Source organism: Canis lupus, chromosome 6 (assembly GCF_003254725.2).
Source record: "Canis lupus dingo isolate Sandy chromosome 6, ASM325472v2, whole genome shotgun sequence".
In the NCBI taxonomy this organism is placed as follows: domain Eukaryota; kingdom Metazoa; phylum Chordata; class Mammalia; order Carnivora; family Canidae; genus Canis; species Canis lupus.
The window spans coordinates 15,265,317-15,285,398 of record NC_064248.1 but is presented as its reverse complement, the minus strand read 5'-3'; the positions used below and the strand labels follow the sequence as shown (position 1 = coordinate 15,285,398).

Below are 20,082 nucleotides of genomic sequence, written 5' to 3'. Positions count from 1 at the left end.
AAGTGCACAGTTGAGTGGCATTAAGTGTGTCCCTATGGCAAGCATCCACCATCCGTTTCTAGAACGTTTTCATCATGTGTGGTTTCTTCGTAAAAATGTTAAATCTTTGATCCATTTGAAGTGTATAGTGCTGGTGTGTGGTATGGGCAGATGGACCCAGCTCCACCTTTCTGTAAAGGGTCATCACGTTGTTTCAACATCATTTATTGACAAATTTGTCTGTGTTCTATTTTACTGAGCCTGTTTTAGAGTTGGAGAAAGTGAGGTTAGGAATATGAAATCAGGAGCCCATTAGCATGACCTGCACGTCCCCTCTCCTGGGTCCCAATGTCCAGCCGTCCTGCTCTTCCCGCCTTCCAGGAGCTGATATGAGAGCACTGTGAGTGCTCTTAGAAACCCAACATTAATATAAAAATCTGCAGGCCAGTTAGGGGAAAGAGGACCCTCATGAGAAACCATGTCACACACAACATCAGAGCAGATGGAGCTCCAGCTTTGCCTCTGAGGACAGAGGGTTTGGGGAGGACAAACCACTTTCACATCCCCGGGTGGGAGCAGTCAACCCTGGAGAGGTGGGCTGCTGTTGCTCTGCTGTGCCCATTGAGACAGTCAGCAGACACCCGTGTGCCTGGTTGTCCACAAGGTCAATTTTGCCCAGTGAGGACACAGTCACTCAGAAAGAGGGCCATTTCTCTGCAATGAGAAGCCACAGGCTACTTCCTGGCACTTTCTCCTGCTTATTTCCCAGAATCCACCGCCTGCAAGGTGCCTGAGGCCCGTGAGCACTGCTCCCACAGCTGCGCCCATGGGGGCCTGCTGTCACCCCCAGAGCCTTGGTGAGTTTCCTCCACACTCAGCCTCCCAGCCGGGTGCTGGGGATAGGAATGTGGCGCTGGTGGGCTGGCAGGCCACATGATTTGGGAGGTGTTAGAAGTTCCCACGTACCAGAAGTAAAGCCAACAAATCAGTAAGACTTACTTAGTTACTGTGCACACAGCAGAAGGACACTTGGCCAGCCAGGAGCATGCCCATCTGAGCAGGGAATGGGGCTGGGGGCTGTGCTGTCACACAGCAGCCCCCACAGTGAGAGTGCGGTGAACACTCATTGTTCATGGTGACTGGTTACCTCAGCAGAACTTTCCTAAATGAGTGGGAACTGGTTAGTGGTTCTCTCCCAACAGCTTTGAAGCAGTTTAGGTTTTGCTTATCATTTCCAGAGGCACAAGTATGGAATGACGTGGGTCACTTCAGCTTTGCAAAAGCAGCTCAGTGAAACTTTGTTCGACTCAACTGTTTGACTCAAGGTTGGTCTCTGTTTGTTCTGGGTTTTAGCAATTCTCCCCTTTTGCTGGTCATATCAGTGAGGTTCTTTCTTTGCCTTCTGACTTTCCACTGAATCTTCAGGCTGGAGGGTCGTGATGTCACATCTTCATCATTTCTGTGGTTCTTGTTGACTTCATCCAGGTGTCTAGTTCTAATGGATACTGTTTGGCACATGGGTGGCTGCCATCAGCATTCATACCCAGAGAGTGTGCAACATCCTGGAGAAGCCAGTATGACGACAGTAAGGAGGACAATAAGCAGGATGGAAAGGTTCCCCAGAGCAGAGTTCCCCAGGAGACAACATGCCACGAATCAAATACATTCAATGGATTACAATTGTTTGAAGTTACTTACAAAGGCACATGTAATGTGTTAGCAATCACTGAGCCTCACAATTACTCAGAACAGGGCAAATGAGGCCATTGTACTTTAGGAGCCAATGCCACAGGTGGGCTTCCACCTAAGTCAGGTATGGTATGAGCAATCAGGTAATTTAATGACAGACATTTCTATGCAAACACAAGAAAAACAAAGGTTATTCCTTCAAGGGAATTGTTAAGTTCAGTCTCTGAGTTTGGAGAGCAGCCACTCGAGTTTCTAGGTGTTCGGTTTGGAGCATCTCCAGAGGGGGCGAGAACAGGCAGTAGTGATCTGACCCATTTTCCTGGTTTGCAGCGTGATCTTTCTGAGCAGCCACATATCAGCACGAGTCATTTTGGAGACTCTCCATACATGAGTCATTGTGATTTCTCTGAAGTCGATATCAGGTTGTCAAGCTTTCGCTTGCATAGCTTTGGGAAAAGGAGGGTTTTCGTTTCATAGTGATTCCAAGTCAAGAGAATGGGAGAATTAGAGATGTTAGTTTGGAGAATTCTATCCAAGTTTTGGAGGAAACTAGAATTGATGATCTAGCCCAGTTTATAGGTATAAAACAATATCTCAAAGATAAGAAACAGCACTAGAATCTGATATCCACAAAGACGTGTTATTGAAACATATTTTTCTCCCTATAATCATCCTCCATTTCTATCAAAGATAACCATAGTAAGACTAATTCATTTGCAAATTAAGACTAGTTTTAACATACTCAGTCTGATTATTTATACAAGTGCACAAAAATAGCAATTGATCACATAGGTGCTTATAAGTCTGTTTTACTGGAACTTTTCACAAGAAAACTCAGATTGGACTTTCAAGAGCCTGTCCAGACCAGGAATCCAAGCCAGTTATGTCCTGTTAGGGGAAAAAGATTCTTATTGAACTTATGCAAACATGAATATTGTTAAAAATAAGAATATTTAACAAGAGTTTCCTGAATTCTAGAGAGATCATATGGGGAGAAAAAGAAACACATTTCAACCTCTGTTGCAAAAATACACTTTACCAAATTGTTGTACACCATAGATAGCTTAAGACAGAGGAGAAATGGGGTCCTTTACACCCAGAAAACAAGACGTGAAAGAACTAGCAATGTTGTAAATGAGGTGATCCTAATTATAGTAATCTCCTTTGGTGTTTTTGTTTTGTTTTGTTTTAAAGATTTTATTTATTTACTTGAAAGGGGAAGAGAGAGTATGAGGGGGGATTGAGGTGGGCGGAGGCAGAGGGAGAAGCAGACTCCTCATCAAGGAGGGAGCCTGACTTGGGGCTTGACCCCAGGACTCTGAGATCATGACCTGAGCTGAAGGCAGACACTTAACCATCTGAACCACCTAGGTGCCCCGTTCAGTGTTTTGTAATTAATTCTTGCTTGCCTCATCTTGGGTTAGTGGCTTTATGAATCAATTAGTTTTCCATGAAAAGTTTTAGAAGTTTTCACTCAGTTCAGTGCTTTGGTCTTGAGGTTATCAGAAGAGCTGCATTCTAGAGTGCTTGTCAGGATCACTACTGGGAATGTCTTTGAAAAGAAAGCATTTTTGCAAGAACAGTTTTGCAAAAGCATCAGAGTAAAACAATAAGGGTCTGTAAATGGTAACAGACTTAAAGTGGCCATGGTTAAAGATCTGTGAGATCATTGACAAGGAAGTTTGGTTTTTTCTGTGACATACATTTTAATATAATAACTAGAATTATGACTAATAACATTGTAGCAGTACATGTCAGGTTTTCAAGAATCTCATAGAATATCTGGAATGAACATATTATTAACAAAAAATTATACAAACGTAAGCTAAAGGGTTATCATCACTTCTTATTAGACAATGCTTCCCATGTAATGTAATATATCAAATAAGCCTAATTAGTTCAGAATTCCTGTTATAAGGAGAAAGAACAAATCTTTTGAGATCGTCGAGGGGTCCTTTTAAAAATCCCAAAGTTAGTTTGAGGTAAAAAAAAAACTTCATTTAGAATTTGATTTTTGAGAAGTTTGTCAAAGATATCCAAAGGATATCAAATAGGATCAAATATCAAATAGGATCATAGTTCACTGTGAAAGCAATACATAGTTATCCATTGGCACCAAAGTGATGATTAAAAATTTCAAAGCCAAATACAGAAAGTTACAGAGTTGTAAAAATGACCTTAATTCTTTTAATAGAAAAGACTCAGTTATTTTTCTAGGTAATCAAAAACTTAGTAAAGCACAGGAAAATTATATTCATAAAATACAGAATTTTTGTTTCATAGGCAGATTACATCAAAAGTAAAGAAAAACCTTTATTTATAACTTCTGATTAGGGGTATGCCTGAGTGGCTCAGTGGTTAAGCGTCTGCTTTGGGTTCAGGTCATGATTCCAAAGTCCTGGGATCCAGTCCCACATTGCACTCCCTGCAGGGAGCCTGCTTCTCCCTCTCCCTATGTCTCTGCCTCTCTCTGTGTCTCTCATAAATAAATATAATTTCTGATTAGGGGTGGACTGATAACCTAAAATATTTCTGTGACTTTAACAGAGCAAAAAAACAAATTCTAATTTTGTACTGGTGTACTTTTGATATTAAAAATCTGTTTTTTTAAATTTTAAGTGGCTCCATGCCCAACATGAGGCTTGAATTCATGACCCAGAGATTAAGAGTCACTCACTCTACTGACTGAGCCAGGCAGACACCCCCTAAAATTCTTTTTTTTGGAAGTTAAATAATCCATTCCAATCTTAGACCATTTAACCACACATTAAATTGCTTTTTCAAGATCTTTTTCCACAAACCTCTTGCAATTTTCTGTATCCCTTTAGGTTTTTCCTGTCTTTTTCCTTTGTTATTCCAGAATAATCATTTAACTTTAAGACAAAATTACTCTTTTTCCCTTACTAACCCTCCCCAAAACCAAAACCTAAAACAAAACAATAATAGCAAAACCCATGTCTTTTATACCTTTTCTTGTTCAAAACCCATTAAGGGACAATGGAATGCACTCTGATTGGCACAAGCAGAAGCTGCTAAAAGACAAAAGGAGTACAAAACACAGTTCCAAAAGGGGCCTTACAGGATGGGACACAGAGAGAGAATGTTTCATAAAACCCCTCTGGCCATCTGGGCAGGAATGCACAATAAAGGTGGAGAGCTTAGGACACCATACAGCAGAGCTGAGATCCCAGAGACTCACCCTCAAACTGCAGGGTTGATGAGAAAGTGGTGAGCTGAGTGGGCTCTGTGGGTGCTGAGACCTGTTTGCAGAGCAGCCTTGGAGTCATTGTGTGTGTGTGTGTATGTGTGTGGGGGGGTGTCCTTTTTTTTTTTTTTGATCCCACTTCTGACACCATGACATGTGAAGTTCTCATGTACCAGAAGTAAAACAACAAATCAGTAGGACTTACTTAGTTAGCTGTGCACACAGCAGAAAGACACTTGGCCAGCCAGGAGCATGCCCACCTGAGCAGAGAATGAAGCTGGGGGCTGTGCTGTCACACAGCAGCCCCCACAGTGAGAGTGTGGTGAACACTCATTGTTCATGGTGACTGGTTACCTCAGCAGAACTTTCCTAAATGAGTGAGAACTGGTTAGTAGTTCTCTCCCCACAGCCTTGGAGTGGTTTAGGTTTTGCTTATCATTTCCAGAGGCACAAGCATGGAATGACATGGGTCACCTCAGCTTTGTAAAAGCAGCTCAATGAAACTTTGTTTGACTCACCTGTTTGACTCAAGGTTGGTCTCTGTTTGTTGTGGATTATTACAGAGGGGTCCCCTCCACAGACTGTCCTCCACCTGGCATGGGACCAGAACACCCCCTCTGTGACCCAGGGCACTGTTCTGGTCCTGCCTTTGCAACCACGAGCTGGACCTGTTCCCCAGGTCCCTGAACCTGGGAGCCCCTCACACTGAGGCCCTGGGCCAAAGCTGTTCATCACCATTTCTATAGAAGAGAAATAATTCTCTTTGACCATTTTTAAAAAGATTTTATTTATTCATCCATGAGAGACACACAGATAGAGGCAGAAACATAGGCAGGGGGAGAAGCAGGCTCCCTGCAGGAACCCCAGTGTGAAACTCCATCGCAGGTCCCCAGAGATCATGACCTGAGCCGAAGGCATACCCTCAACCTCTGAACCGCCCAGGCGTCCTTCTTTACCCATTTCTTGACCAAAAAAGAGAAATCAAAGGACAGATGGGGATGTCCATGGCGGGGACGGGGGCAATGGTACAAGGAGGCTGCCCTCCCCGATTAGACCCCAGGACCCTGGCCTCTGGCAGTAGCGTCTAGCGCACTGTCCCCCAGGACGAGAACTCCAGCTGGATTCCCAGGTGGAGCCCCCTGCCCCCAAGCTGGGCTCCCGCTGGGACCACCCCTGGGGACGGCGGAGTCTCCCGAGGGTCCAATGGGGCTGAGGGGACGCGCGCGAGGCCGGCTGGGAGAGGCGAGCAGCGCGGCCGGGGCGCACGGTTGTGGGCAACGGGGGAGCTCTTGGCTCGGCTCCCTCACTGGGGACGACCGCCACCACGCGGGGCGCGCGGCACCTGAGCGCAGGTGCAGCCCTCGGCGGCGCTCTGGCGGGCGCTGGGCGGGCGCGGGGCGGGGCGGGGCCGGGCCGCGGCGGGCGGGGGGCGGGGCCGGGCCGTGGGCGGGGGGCTGGGGGCGGGGGGCGGGGCCGGGCCCGCGAGCGGCGCGCGGCGGGCGGCGGGCGGGGGCCGGGGGGCGGGGCCGGGCGGCGGCGGCGCGCAGTGGGCGGGGCGGCGTGACGCGCGCCGACGCCGATCCCGGAAGCGGTGTCAGATGCTGGGGAGCCGGGCGGGCGGGCTGGCGGCGGGCGGCGGGGGGGACTTGTTGTTCTTTGCGAAGTCGGAGCCCCAGCGCGCGGCGGAGGCGGCGGCCGAGGGGAGCGCGAGAGTGAGCGCGAGCGCGAGGAGAGCGCGTGCCCGCGAGGAGCCGCCGCGCGCCCGCGCCCCCCGCGCGACGCCAGGTGAGGAGCGGCCGGGCCGGGCCGGGCCGAGTGGGCCGGGGCCGGGGCCGGGGTCGGGGTCGGGGCCGGGGCCGGGGCCGGGGCCGGGGCTGGGCCGGCCGGGGGCGGGCCGGGGGCGGGCGGGGCCGCGCGCCGCTGAGTCACGGCGGCCTCGGCGCGGCCGCGAAGTTGGGCGGGACCCCGAGACCCCGGCCCGCGCACCTGCCGTCAGGTGCCGCGCGGGCCGGGCCGCCCGCCCCTGAGGCCCCGGAGCGCTCTCCGGGTCCCCGGGCCGCCCCGAGCCCGAGCGGGAGGCTGGGGGCCCCGCGGGGGGGAGCCCGGGGCGTGCGGGCGGGCCCGGCGCTCCTTGTCCAGCCCTCTCCGCCGGCGGTGCCTTTGGCCCCGAGATCCGCTCGGAGGCGGGAAGGCGGGGGCGAAAATACAGGCCACGTGCAGGGGAGCGCGTGGTGGCGCGGGGCCGACCCGGCCGGTGCCGCCCTGCCCGGCGGGGGCTGCCCACCCGCGCTGGGGGCGGGGGCGGGGGGGACAGGACGAGGGGACTCATGACCGCTGTCACGTTCGGAGCAGCTGACCTGCCAGGGGTTCCCCGGAGGCAGGCCTTGGGGTGGGAGCTCTGAGTGGGGAGGGGGACGCTTGCCCCAAACCCCGCGGCCTCACCTTCTCGTCTGCGAATGGGGGTCTCCATCCCTCCCAGGTCCGCCCACCCGCGTCCACTGCCCCCGCCCCGGGAACCTCGGAGGGCTACGGGGTGGGGGAGGGTCCCCCCTACCTGGGTCTACCTTAGGCAGAGCTGATGGCTTTGCCTTGGGCGTCTCGTGCTGTTCTGGCCAGCCACGTGCTGTGGAGTGCTTTCACAAAGCAGAACACAGTCGTGGAGCGTTGATGTTTTGGGGTGCTGGAAGTTCCCTGCTCTGTTCTGCGTTAATGATTATGCTCTTGTTTACCTTTCCCGCTGCTCTCTGGTCGGGCAGCCCTGCTTCCCCGCTGGATGGTCAGTGCGGAAGATCCCTACACGCAGATGGGGTCCGTGGCTTCCTGGGTCCGTGTGACTTGGACGCCCTCCCCTCCCCCTCTTCCCTCCCCTTTATGGGCACTGGAGATTTTGCTGTTACAGCCCTCCCAGCACAGGTATATCTCGGCAGAGTGCCGCTCTCCACCGTGTGCGCTGGGCCTCTCCAAGCACCATGCCTTCTGGGATGGGGCTTCTTAAAGAGTGTCTGTCCACGCGGGTGGGAGGGGTCTGAGAAGTGGAAGGTGGGCTGTGCAGGTGGGTGAGGCACACCTAAACCTCTCTTGCATTGTGGGTAGTTGACATCTTTTGCAGAACTTCCCTCAGGAGGTAACCCAGTAGCAGTGTTTTGAGTTTGAGCTCGGGGAGGGGGGGGGGGGGCGGGGAGGAGGGAGGTCTGCTTTTAGAACTTAACCCCGGTCCTCCTGTGGTTCCAAAATAAAGTTTACTGACCCAGGAACACAAAGCAAGACTTCTCTTTGGAGTGCCTTTGCGTCTGTGTTTGAGCATAGCTGGACTTTAAGGGATGTGGTCCAAGTTCAGCCCCACTCACTTTCAAGGTGGTTGCTAAAAATGGGAGTCGAATTGGGGCTACTGGGGAAGTCACTGCTGTGGCTTGCTTCGTTCCAGCCCTGTCTCCAGGGCCCGGCAGGGCTGCAGTGAGGTGGCTCTCCCGACCCACCTTCGTCCGCCCAAGTGTCTGCTGCCCCACACGCGGGCTCTCTTGGAGCTCCAATAGCTGGAGAGTCTGTTTACTGTCTCAGGAGCCGAGAAGAAGGCCTGCCTGGTCCCGAGTCTAAAGGTTTCTGGAGTGGACTTTCTGGCTTTAGGGTCCAGTCCACACGGGAAATGGAACCCGGGCAGCTGTGAGCGTTCTCTGTGTGGTTGCTCCTCAGAGCAGTAAACAGTGACTCACCCTCCCCTCTGCTCCCCGCCTCCCTGCTCCCTGCCGATGGAAGATGCATTGCTCCCGTGTTTACTTTTGCTTTTTGTAAGTCCCAGACTCGTCATGTTTCCTCTTTCTTACAGTTTCAGGAAATTGAAAGTGTTGTCTTAAAATCATAGAACTTTAGAACAGGTAGAGATACATGGTACGGATCATGCAGTCCACGCCCCCCCCCCACCCCCTCCCGCTTTAGATGAGGACCCCAAGCCTGAAGCCTCCTCACCTGGCCTGTAGCGCCAGAGTCTGACACCCGGGGTCTGGCGTAGCACCCTGCCTGCTTTTCTGTGTCACGTGGGCTGCCCTGGACGGGGGGTGCCCCAGAGCCCCCTCCCTTCAGTGCAGTGCTCACGTGTGGTTAGGCAGCATGCCTCCCACTTGCTGGAAGTTGAGGGGAACAGGTGTAGTTAAGAACATCCGCTGCTCTCCTTCCAGCGAGGGGAGCAAGCCTCGGACAGAGAGACCAGGACCAAGTCTTGGGCTCAGCCCTTGATTTATGCTCACCAGAGGGTGCCCGCCTGCCACAGGGAGGGCAGGAGGGGGCTTTCTGGTACAGTAGGGGTTGAGGGAGGAGGGCAGGAGCACTGATTGTGGGGGCCCTAGAAGGCAGAGCTGGAGGCCTGGAAGGCGACAGGTAGCCAGGGAGCAAGGGGCTCAGGAGGGCCTTTGGGCAGGTGGTTCTTCCTATCCTGGGGCCTACATTGGAGGGACCAAGGTCCAGATGGAAGAAGCCGAGGCCTGAGCCAGGTGCTGCTGGAGGGCTGGAGCATCTGCAGGGAGGCGGGCTGAGGCCAGCAGGTGGACGTGGAAGGAGCAGTGAGGCCTTGGGGACATGAATTGCATGCTGGGACATCACCTGAGCTGGAGACTGGGAAGCAGGGCAGGTGTGGGGACAGGGTGCATCTCTGGGGCTTGTCAGACACACCGGCTCTTTAACCTTGGCTGGACGTGGAGGTTGGGGCTGGTTGACCCCCTGGGCAGCTGTGGAGCGAACAGAAGCGCAGAGGGGAGCCTGGAGACAGGACGACCACCCAGAGGGGTACCAGGGGCAGCGAGGGGCCAGGGCGTGGTCCAGGAGGTGAGGCATTCGGCCTGCTGTCAGCTTAGCAGCCGCCTGAGTCACCTCTGGACAGAGCCAGGATGACACAGCTTCCTCAAACTGCAAACGCAAGGTGACCAGACGTCCTCCGAGCCAGGCAGACAGTCATGTCTTGCCGGAGGGCGGCCAGCCAGGGCCAGCCTGCAGGCTGGGTGTGGGCCGGGCTGGTGGGGTGCACCCCACATTGAGGGGAGTCCAGCGGGAGGTGTGCGCCCTCCTGGTCCTGGGACCCATCTTCAGTTGGTTGAGGCATCTGCTTAGGGGGCAAGCTGGCTGTGTTAACCTGTGTTCATGGGACAGTTGACTCCTGTGCCCCACTGTGCATCTGGGAGCTTAGCTTTGGGCCCCCTGTGAGAAGGGCCCCAGCCCTCCAGGACACAGGCAGTCACGTCACGGTGACTTCGGGCTTTGGGGTTTGGAGCCACCCAGGTGAGTCAGGTGCTGCTGTTTCGCTGCTCAGAGTGGAGATCTGCTCGAGGACAGAACCCCTTCCCTCCCTCCCTGGACCTGACAGCCACAGAGCCCTGGGAACACAGGCTCAGAACAGCTGGGGTGCTGAATGGGGGCAGGCACGAGGAGTGGCAGTGGCCTTCACTCCACACTGAGCAAGAGCAAGTGTTTTGAGACCCCACTCTGCTGGAGGCCAGAGATTCGGCTTCCTGCACATGAGGCTTACGGTGTAGGTGGGTCTCACCAATGGGAGCATTAGAACCCTGTGAGACTCCAAAGCCCCAGGCCATTGTACCCATTAGCCACCCGGCTTTACTGGTGGAGCAAATGTCCCCCTGGGGCCCTGAATCTGGGTCCAGTGCAGAAAGGGCCGGAGCACCCTGGGGCCAGCCTGGACTGCAGTCACCCCAGGTGAGCAGAATGGGACAGTGGGCAAGCAGTAGACATATGCTGGGGGCATGGAGGGTCTGAGGCCCTGGCCTCCAGCTCACCTGCCCCTGGAAGGGCTGTCTTGGACTGTTGAATCTGGACGACCTGCCTATTCTTGGTGGGCCCCAGAAGGAAGGGCAGGGCCGCCCCTGGCTCCCTATCTTGTTCCAAACTGCCATCCCCAGACTTGACTTACATCTAGGCTGCTGGTATGTCTGTTTTTGTTTGTTTTCTTTAAGGGCGAACGGTCTTTCCCTGGACTTTGTGTAGATAGACACGAGGATAGAGTTTCCGGCTTTGGGTTGAAGACTAAGCTCTTCAGTTAGAAAAGCAGTCACCGGAAAGGTGTTCCAAATTCTAATACAGCGCAGCCTTCCTTGATCAGCAGCGTCTCAAGGGCTGCAGGACATGGGCGTCCTTACCCTCACTTGCTGGGCAGGCATGCGCGCCACAGAGGTTCAGACCCGCCTCCCGGGATCCCTGCCTGGCTCTGGCCATTGGGCTGCTCAGGTGACTTTACTGGAATTCAGAAAAGCCTGTGGAGAGAGATGAGCAGTCCGTCCACTCATGGCGGGTTTTGTTAGTTAGCAGTGACGGGAGATGATGGCTGGAGTGTCATCCTATGCAGCTGTCGGAGAGTCGTGGGGTGGTCCTGGTCCTGACCTGTTGCTGGTGCGGTGGCACTGGTATCGAGCCTGCTGTGGAAAGGAAGGAGGGCCACCTCACCAGCGCTCCGCCTGGCCTGGCCTATCAGGGCCGAGGCCTCTAACCCCGGCTGGGGTCCAGCCCAAGACCAGAACCCAGTCCCTCCTGTGTGCGCTCTGGTGGCCATGAGGTTGCCTGAGGTTCAGTCATTTATAAATACGTTTTAGGGCAGTTGTTTTAAAATCAGTTGTTTTACAAACTTGCACAGGTGTGAAACCTCTCTCTGAACCTATTGCCAAAGGCAAACTGTTAGGGTTTTTTTTGCCTTTTGTGTTTGAAGTGACTTTAGTTCACTACTGCATATATGTTGTATAGCTTGGCAGAGGGGAACGATGATGCTTTGTTTGTCTGTATACTGAACTCACGAAAGCAGGGCAGTGCCTGGCCAGCCCTGTGCTCCTGGCACTGTGGCCCTGAGGCTGTGAGGTGCCTCTGGGGGCAGACTGCTGGGTGCTGGCAGGGCAGGCAGACAGTTGTGCTTTCCAGCAGCTAGAGGAGACTTCCAGTCGAGCGGGTGCCTCAGGAGGGGGCGGAGGCCGAGATTTGGTCCTCCTGAGGCAGTGGGGTTGTGTCTGCGAGCAGAAGGCCCTGGACAGTGTTTGCCCTTACCTGGGACTTGCCCACCTGTCCCCAAGTCTCTGACTTCTCAGGGGTTTCCTGGTATGGACCCTAGCCCCCTGGGGGTTGAGTGGAGCCCCCAATCTCCTTGGCGGCCCCCACTCGGCCCAACTGAGGCCTCAGCAAGCTGGACAGAAGCCTGGGACCCCTGGTTCCGAGCCCCTCATTTTCAGAGAAAGAGCCTGAGACCTACAGAGAGAAGAGCTTTACTGGGTTTTCCCCCAACCTTGTCTCAAGGTGATGATCACCTCCGCGTGTACTCTCCCGTTGAACAGGTGGTCTGAAACCAGCAGGGAGTCCCCAGGGGTCAGACCGCAGCGTGGCACCATCCCACAGAGAGAGGCGTCCCTTCTTGCTTGGACCCCAGGTGGGCTCGGGGCCACTCTTCTCCCACCTCTGCTGAGGCGCTCATCTGTATCCTGTCCCCAGAAAGCCAGGGAGGTGGGCAGGTGGGTTCAGAGCTGGTAGACATGGGGCTTTGCCCAGGTGACCTTGACCTTGCAGACTTAGCCAAGGGACCCTGAGGGGGCCTGTGCAGACAGAGAGGAGGGGCCGAGCCCTTGGAGCGCCGTGGCCCAGTCCTGTGCCCATCCTGGTTACCTGGACATCCCACCTTGCCTGTCATGGAGGGCAGGTCCCCAGAGGAGGTGTACCTGCCCTGACCGAAGCCCTGTGTGGCCCTGGGTGCTGGCTGAGCTGGCCCCTCACTGATGGTGAGGGAGAGAAGCCCCTGCTGGTCGGGGTCTGAGCGGAGGTCCCTCCTTTTCTGGGGCCTCCCTTTTCTCATCAGGCAGGCTGGGCGGTCCGTGCAGGGTGGGAGGGCTTTAGGTCTGTGGGAATGTGAGCTCCTCACTCTGTAAACAGCTGTGACTCACCGCACAGCTATGCCCTGGCGGCTCCAGGCCCTTGTGCGCTGACGTGTGCTGGAATGGCACCCGGCCACCCCTCCTGTGCCCGTGGAAAAGTTTCTCATGGCTCTCCCAGCTGCCTGGCTTCTGCTGGCCGTCCAGGTGGCTTCTCTAGCTCGGCTTTGACCCCAGCACCTGGAGGGAGGGACACTCGTGCCCCCCTCCCCCAACACCACAGATGCCGGGGTCAGGCTGCTGTCAGGAAGCAGCTCCTGTGTCCCTGCCGGGATCACCCCATGCTGCTGTGTCTGCGAATCTGTCTCATGCACACGTGTGGGGGGTGTGGAGGAGCCCGGTGCCCCCAAGGCTGTGCCTGGTCTCAGCCCTGCTGCTGTCCTGCTCTCCATCATCCATCATTAGTGCCTGGGAGAGTGGCTGTGTTGCCAGGGCTGACTGGGGGTCCAGTGGCCTGGGTGCTGAGACCTTCTGGGAGCAGCAGGCAGGAGCAGTGGGGGGACAGGTCTAGGCTATGCTGCACTCGGGGTCCCAGGGCCATGGGTGAAGGAAGGCGGGGTGGAGTCACCCACTGAGTCCCACTTGCCCTAGAGATGGAGGCTTTGGTGCGGCTCCTTCTCTCGGGCCTGCCCCCTCCCCCGCCATGCATTTTTCTCATGTTCTCTCTGCTCAGTTCACTTTACCTGGCGTTTGGAATGTGGACCCTGGTCCCTAACCCAACGACAGAGTGTGCTGACAACTCTAGAACCCCTTCCCCTCATCCTCCCCAGCCAGCCGCCAGGGCACACGGGTTTGTTTACCGTCCCACAACCTGTGATGTCTGCACCCGCCTGCCCAAAGCCATTGTTGCTGTGGGCTTCTCTGTTTCCATGACAACCATCAAGGGTTGGCTACTTCCCAAGGTCGCCATGGCAACTATCAGAGGGGAATCATGCTTGGGATGCTTTGGCTGGCTTTTTCATGAATGATTAGAATGTGTGACACAATGCAGACGCGAAAACTAGAAGGGCGGGCAGCGGTGGGGGCTGGCGGGCGCCGGGGACGACTCCCGCCAGACAGTCGATGAGCTCGTGCGGTGGCGGCTCCCCACCTCCTGGATCCTGCCCTGGCCAGTGTAGGGAGCCCCCGCCCACCTCACGGGCCTCAGGTCATGACTGTAGGGCAGCCCAGGTGGGGGTGGTGATGCCACAGCTGCAGTGCTCTCTGCGGAGGTAGGTCTGCTAGGGAGGGCGGGGCCCCGGCGGGTGGGGGCTCCACCCATCCCTTGGGGTGTGCTCCCCAAAGGAGCCCTTCCTCTCTGGAGCCAGGCTAGGTCAGGGGTACCGGGGGCTCTTGCCAGGGCAGGGTGCCATCCTGGGGGCAGCAGTGCCCTTCAGGTGCTGGGTGTGGCTGTTCCCTGGTGGGAGCTTTGCTGCTGCGCACTTTGGCCCTTAAACGTGCAACCTGTGCCTGGTGGGTGCAAGTGTCTCAGCTCAGAGGGAGTGAGGACAGGAAGCAACAGCTGCTCTGGTGCCCCCCCCCCCCCCCCCCCCCCCCGCCAACCCTGGCAGCATAAGCCTGGTGGGCAGGGGCAGCACAGGACAGCCGTGTAGCTGCCAGGCGCTGGGCCAAGGTGGGTCTGGGTGACTTGGTGGTCTGATGCTGGAGTGGGGGGTGTGGCCAGGATGCCGACCCTTTGGCAAGCCCCTCAGGCCTGGCTGGCTCGCATCTTTTGGGGTGACTCGGAACGAGGAGCTGAGCCTCCTTGGAGCATCTACACGGTGGGGATGTCCCCACCTCAGGTCACTTATGACGACAGCAGGTCCATCCCCAGCCTGGCCAGAACCTAACCTTGCTCACTTTTGTGTTCTTATGTGATCTTGTAGTTCCAATTTCCAAGGCCTTCTGTTCGGGTGACGTGCCCAGGTTATGACGACTAATCCCAAACCAAACAAGGGGTTAAAGGTAAGTGGGACTAGGGGTAAGCAGACCCTGTTTCTGTCCTGGGCTCAGACCCCAGCAGCCCCTCTTTCCCAGGATTGCCCTGAGTGTGAGGAAGGAAGTCCCATCCCCTGGAATAGAGTGTGTTTGTGGGGGCTGTTGGCTAGAGGAGGTGTCACAGAGCGGTGGTGACAGAATTGAGGGTTGTGGCCATGGGAGATGCCAGCTCTGACATCCGGGGGATCACTCCTTGGGAGGGTGAGGTGTAGGAGCGGATCCCCGGATCTCTATTGGCTTGGATGTGCTCATCACCCCGGCACCGGGGTGTGGGCAGTGTGGCCTCCATCCCCTAGAACCCCTGGCAAGGCAGCACGTGTGAATGGTGACACTCCAGCTCCCAGGGCCTGGCTCCGACTGCGTGCAGTGCGTGCTGCCTCCCAGGCCCACCCAGCTTCTGAGGCCGGTAGCCTGTGCTCTTGGTTGGCTGTCTCATCCTGGGAGCAGAGTTGGGTCTGGCACGAGAGGGAACTCTGAGCATTTGTGGTGAGCCGTGCACACCCACACCCCTTCTGAGGTCCCACTAGGTCGGAGGGGTGTGGAAGGATGGGCTGCCGTGCCTTCCTGCCCCTCACCTGCCTGTGTTCATCCTACTCCCCGGCACTGGAGCTTCACAGAGGGCGGCATGCACGTGGGCCATGGCCTTGCAGGGTCTGGGTAGCCAGTGGGAACCAGGTGAGGGTCAGGTGTAGCCAGTGACCCCCATCAGAGAGCCACCTGCATTCTACTGTGTGTGTGGTGTCAGGTGACCCCACAGGGGCCACTCCCAATCCACGATGGAGGAGTGAAGGCCAGCCTGGGCGGCAGAGGCGGTGCTGCCAGGTTTTTCTGCTGCCCGGAACCAGGCTTTGTCCCAGCATAGACACACTGAGCCAGCTCTGGGGGCCCGCTGTGGCAAGTCCTTCCTGCCCCCGTGTCCCTGTGCTGACCCCTGTGCTGTGGCCCCTGCAGGTCAAGAAGGAGGCGGGCGAGAACGCCCCGGTGCTCAGCGATGACGAGCTGGTGTCCATGTCGGTGCGGGAGCTGAACCAGCACCTGCGAGGCCTCACCAAGGAGGAGGTGGTCCGCCTGAAGCAGCGCCGGCGCACGCTCAAGAACCGCGGTTACGCCGCCAGCTGCCGCATCAAGCGCGTGACGCAGAAGGAGGAGCTGGAGCGGCAGCGGGTGGAGTTGCAGCAGGAGGTGGAGAAGCTGGCTCGAGAGAACAGCAGCATGAAGCTGGAGCTTGACGCGCTGCGCTCCAAGTACGAGGCCCTGCAGACCTTCGCCCGCACCGTGGCCCGTGGGCCTGTCACCCCCACCAAGGTGGCCACCACCAGCGTCATCACCATCGTCAAGTCTGCCGAGATCTCCTCCACCTCCGTGCCCTTCTCAGCCGCCTCCTAGTGCCTGGCCGGGGGTTGGGCCTTGGGGTGCAGCAGCCGGGGTGCTGGGTGGGCGGGCGGACGGGTGGTGGGCATCCCTCTCATGCCCATCAGCGGTTCCCCTGGGGAGCAGACCCCCTAACACCTGAGCCCAAGTACAGACTCGTGGCGGGGACGAGGGTGCTGGCTAAAGATGGGGTCTTGTGAGACCGTGTGCTGCACGCCTTCCCACATGCGCACACATGCACACACGCACACACGCACCCACCTGGCCTTCCTCTGGGCCCTGCCAGCTCTCTCCAGACTGTCCTTTTCCAGGGGTGTGCGTCTTGTGCCACTGGGAGTCAGGGTGTATGGAGGGAAGGTCCACAAGGTTCCTGGCCCCGTGGCCCAGATGACAGGGCCTCTGTCTTCCACTGCCCCCAGGAGTGGCCTGCTGTCATCCACCAGCTGGTGCAGGAACCCCCTCGCTGCCCTGACTGAGCTCTGGTGCTCTAGGAGGAACCATTTGTGTGTGGTGTCAAAAAGCACCATGACAGTGCTCTAGCCTTACCGGAGACGAAGGGAGGGCTGCCTGAGAGGCTGTGTGTGTGTGTGTGCCCCAGGACAGGCCTGCCATCACACCAGCGGTCGCACCAGCACGCCAGCAGCACAAGGGCTGCAGGGGAGCGGCTTAGTGTGGCCTGTCACGTGTACCAGATTTCCGTGGGGGTTGCCGGTTTTCCCTCTGTTGGAGGGACCCCAGAGAGGTCCCCACTGAGGAGCAGTAGCTGCTGGGCGGGGAGCAGCCAGCCGGGGAAGGTGGAACAGGTGCAGGAAGGGGTGGCGGGGCCTGGGGGTGGACGCGCAGGGGTTCTGTGTGGAATGGGGTGAGGTTGGCAGGGTCCTCGAGGGCAGGCTGTGGTTCTGCAGGAGGGGCTGGAAGGTGTGACAAGGGAGTTGACACAGGCATGGGGCCACCTCCCAAGGACCTGGGTGGTGTGTTGGTACAGGGGACAAGGGGACACAGCCACCTTGGTGCTTCATCCTTACCTGGAACCTTCACCTGCTCTTTCTCCCCCCCTTGGCACCCCTCATGACCTTGGTGATCCCTGCTGGGGCTTCCCTCCCCTGCAAGCCTCCTCCATCGATCATGGCTTCTGTGCTCCAAACTTGGACTGCCCCTTCCTGCCCCTGCTGGAGCGATGCCAGGGCTGCGGGGTTTGGGGGTGGTCGGTGAGTTCAAGCTCCCAGCTTCCTCCTGGCCCCGCCACCCACCACCTAGGGAGGAAGAGGACATGTGGCCCCAACGGCTGCATCCTCCTCCTGTGTCTGCTGTCAGGGGCGGCCGGAAGACGTCTGGGGCTCTGCAGCAGCATTGCCTTGCGGCCTTGGCTTGGCCTTGTCCTGGGGGAGGGTGAAGGGTCTCGGGCATGCTGGATCCTGACAGAGCAAAAGGCCCAGTGTATTTAAAAAAAAAAAAAAAAAAAGCTGTCAATACCATAGCCATGGTAGGTAATCCACATTGGATATCAATAAGGACCATGGGGAAATATTTAAAAGAGAGAAAAGTATATATATATATAAAATTATATACACATTTTATCGTACAGATTTTTCGTAACTTTTTTCCTGTTTTTACTGTAAATCCCTGATAGAGCAGAGCTGCAGTTTGGGTCGGGTGGGGGTGGGAGCCGATCACCCCCACCCCGGCTGCCCGCTGCTCCCTTCCGCATCCCGCCTGCCCTGGGGCCCCCTGTGTGCCCGCTCCCCGGGGGGCTGGGGGCCAGGGACGGAAGACCAGAGCATTCTCGCGCTTTTCCTTTCAGCTCACTGAGATTCCATTGTCACACGTTTAATATATGGATTTTTTTTTTTTATTTAAGAGAAAAGGCAAGGACCTCTGTCCCTTGGGTTTGTCCCCTTGTCTCCTGTGCTTCAGACACACGGGTCCTTCCCGAGGGGGGCAGTGCCTTCATCCGTCTGGGTGACAGGGCCTCCTGTGTCCTCGCCTCCGTTGCTCGGCTGTTCCATTTCAATATTTATTTTTGTGCTGCTTTTATGGTATAAATTATTGAGAAGAGACCCCACGTTGTGGTCCTTGTCCGTTTGACACGTGCCCTGCGCCTGCCCTGTCCCCTCACAGCCACCACCTAATTTATTGCTGTACATCTCTGCTGTGATGCTTTTGTACCTTTGCAATAAAGTTTTCTGGTTTCAGATCCGCCTGGTTTTGTGACTGGGGCTTTGGGTCAAGTCCCTGAGTGTGTGTGTGGGGGGGCGTTGGATGTGCTAGGCCACTGCACCCCCCTGCCCGTGTCCTGGCCCCCTGACACCATCATCCTCACCTGTGGTGGGTCTCCTAGGTTTGGAGGGGAGGTGTCCATCAGGACAGCCTTGGGATGGGGAGGGGGTCAGGCAGGTGGACGCGGCTGGGCTGGCCTTCTGAATGGTGGGCACGATTCCTGAGTGTCCCGTCTGCCCTGACCAGGAGCCCCTAGCCCTTGAATGCGGATTGCTCCCCCCACCCCCCGGGCGGTATGTGCCCCAGTCTCAGGTCAGGTCTTGCAGGAGGAGGGAGAGGGAAGGTTGATCTGGGGTGAATGAGATGCCTAAAGTAAGGGGGCGCTCCTGGAAGCCAGAGCCGAGGGCCTTCCCCACCTACCATCCCTCCAAGGGGCAGATGGGTCAGCCTCTGAAGGACGGTGGGCTTGCAGATGAGGTCTCACGGTTTCCAAGACCTGCTGGCCCTCCTGGCCCACCTCTGCCTAAGCTGATGGGATGGCCCCCGCCCTCCCTGTCCCTGTGGGGCAGGGTGGGGGGGCTTCAGTGCCAGGACCACCCCTGTCCTTGCTGTCCCTGATGGGCAGGGGGGGCTTCAGTGGGTGGCGAGCTCTGGGGCACCTGTCTCCCGCCTTCCAATCCACAGGTCCCTTGTGTGCAGTTCTGGGAGCAGACTGGCAGCGTGGCAGGGTCACCCGGGGCCCCCAGCTAAGCCAGACCTCCCTGAAGCCAGGCCTGCTCCACCTGCGAGAGCCCCGCGTGGCGGCCCAGTGCCTGGGGCTGGCAGCGAGTCCACGGGCGTGAGCTCGGGGAGGCATGGGCTCCAGCCTGTCAGGGCCCTTCTGCCCTGCCCCGGCCGTCCACCCCTCTCGGGGCTGCCTCCTTGGGTGCGGATCGCTGGGGCCATTTCCCAGATGAGAGCATGGGGACCTGCCTACCCTGCCACTCCTGGCCCCCAGAACTGAGAGCCCACCTTGTCACCATCAATGGCCAGAGGTGCCTCCTCCCCTTCCTTCTCAAGAGTGCCCATGCTCCCCCCAGGAGGGGGGTGGCCAGTGAGGTGGGGGCAGTGACTTGGACCACATGAGGCTCTGTCCTACCTGCGGGTGGCAGGGGCACGGCTTTACTCTGTCGTGTCAGAGGGAGAAGCAGCGCCTAGTCCCAGGCGGAGATGTCTGTGGGGGCCCGCATGAGGGCGAGTGCTGGCTTTTGTGGGGCTGATCCAATTCTCGAAAGTGGCTTAACCTCTCTGGGCCTCAGCCAACTTTCCCATAGCTGTGGTGAGGATGGAGTGTACGCCAGGGTCCTGGGCCCACCCTTAGCACACAGTGGACCCCCTGACCCTGACCCCAAAGTGCCAGGCTGACAAGGCCATCCCCAGTGCACAGACCTGGCCTGAAGGCGCCCTTGCTGCCAGCAGCCCACACTGGGTGTGGCCTTTGGAAGGAGATCCCCATCCACTGACCCTGTGCACACGGCTTTGGGCAGCTGGGGCCTAAGGGGGTGGACATCTCCGGGCAGGGGCCTGCAGAGCAGCACGGCCCCATCACCCACAGTGGGGCTGGCACCGGGTCCTCCTGCGATTTCCATACAACCTTCTGCGGAGGTCGACAGATCTCAGAGGCACTGTGCCCACTCGCAAACCTGCTGACAGACCGCAGGGCCTGCGCGGGGCCGACCATGGCCCGCCAGCTGTGGAGGGCAT

General features: G+C 57.0%; 1 protein-coding gene and 1 long non-coding RNA gene across 3 annotated transcripts; one reads left to right on the top strand and one right to left on the bottom strand.

Moving 5' to 3' along the window:
* Positions 1-6,474: 6,474 nt before the first annotated feature.
* MAFK (MAF bZIP transcription factor K) lies at positions 6,475-18,314 on the top strand. Of its 2 annotated transcripts, none has more exons than XM_025416051.3 (3): positions 6,475-6,658; positions 14,640-14,718; positions 15,703-18,314. In XM_025416051.3, the coding sequence occupies exons 2-3, from the start codon at positions 14,683-14,685 to the stop codon at positions 16,135-16,137; spliced, it is 471 nt and encodes a 156-aa protein (XP_025271836.1). In that variant the 5' UTR covers positions 6,475-6,658; positions 14,640-14,682; the 3' UTR covers positions 16,138-18,314. The 2 variants fall into 2 exon arrangements, with proteins under 2 accessions (XP_025271836.1, XP_025271837.1); XM_025416052.3 differs by lacking the exon at positions 6,475-6,658 and adding an exon at positions 13,603-13,985.
* LOC125755255 (uncharacterized) lies at positions 12,102-13,625 on the bottom strand. Its single transcript, XR_007411183.1, has 3 exons — positions 13,458-13,625; positions 12,787-12,954; positions 12,102-12,330 (listed from the first exon to the last, which is right to left on the bottom strand). It is a non-coding gene; the product is annotated as an uncharacterized LOC125755255 (long non-coding RNA).
* Positions 18,315-20,082: the final 1,768 nt, after the last annotated feature.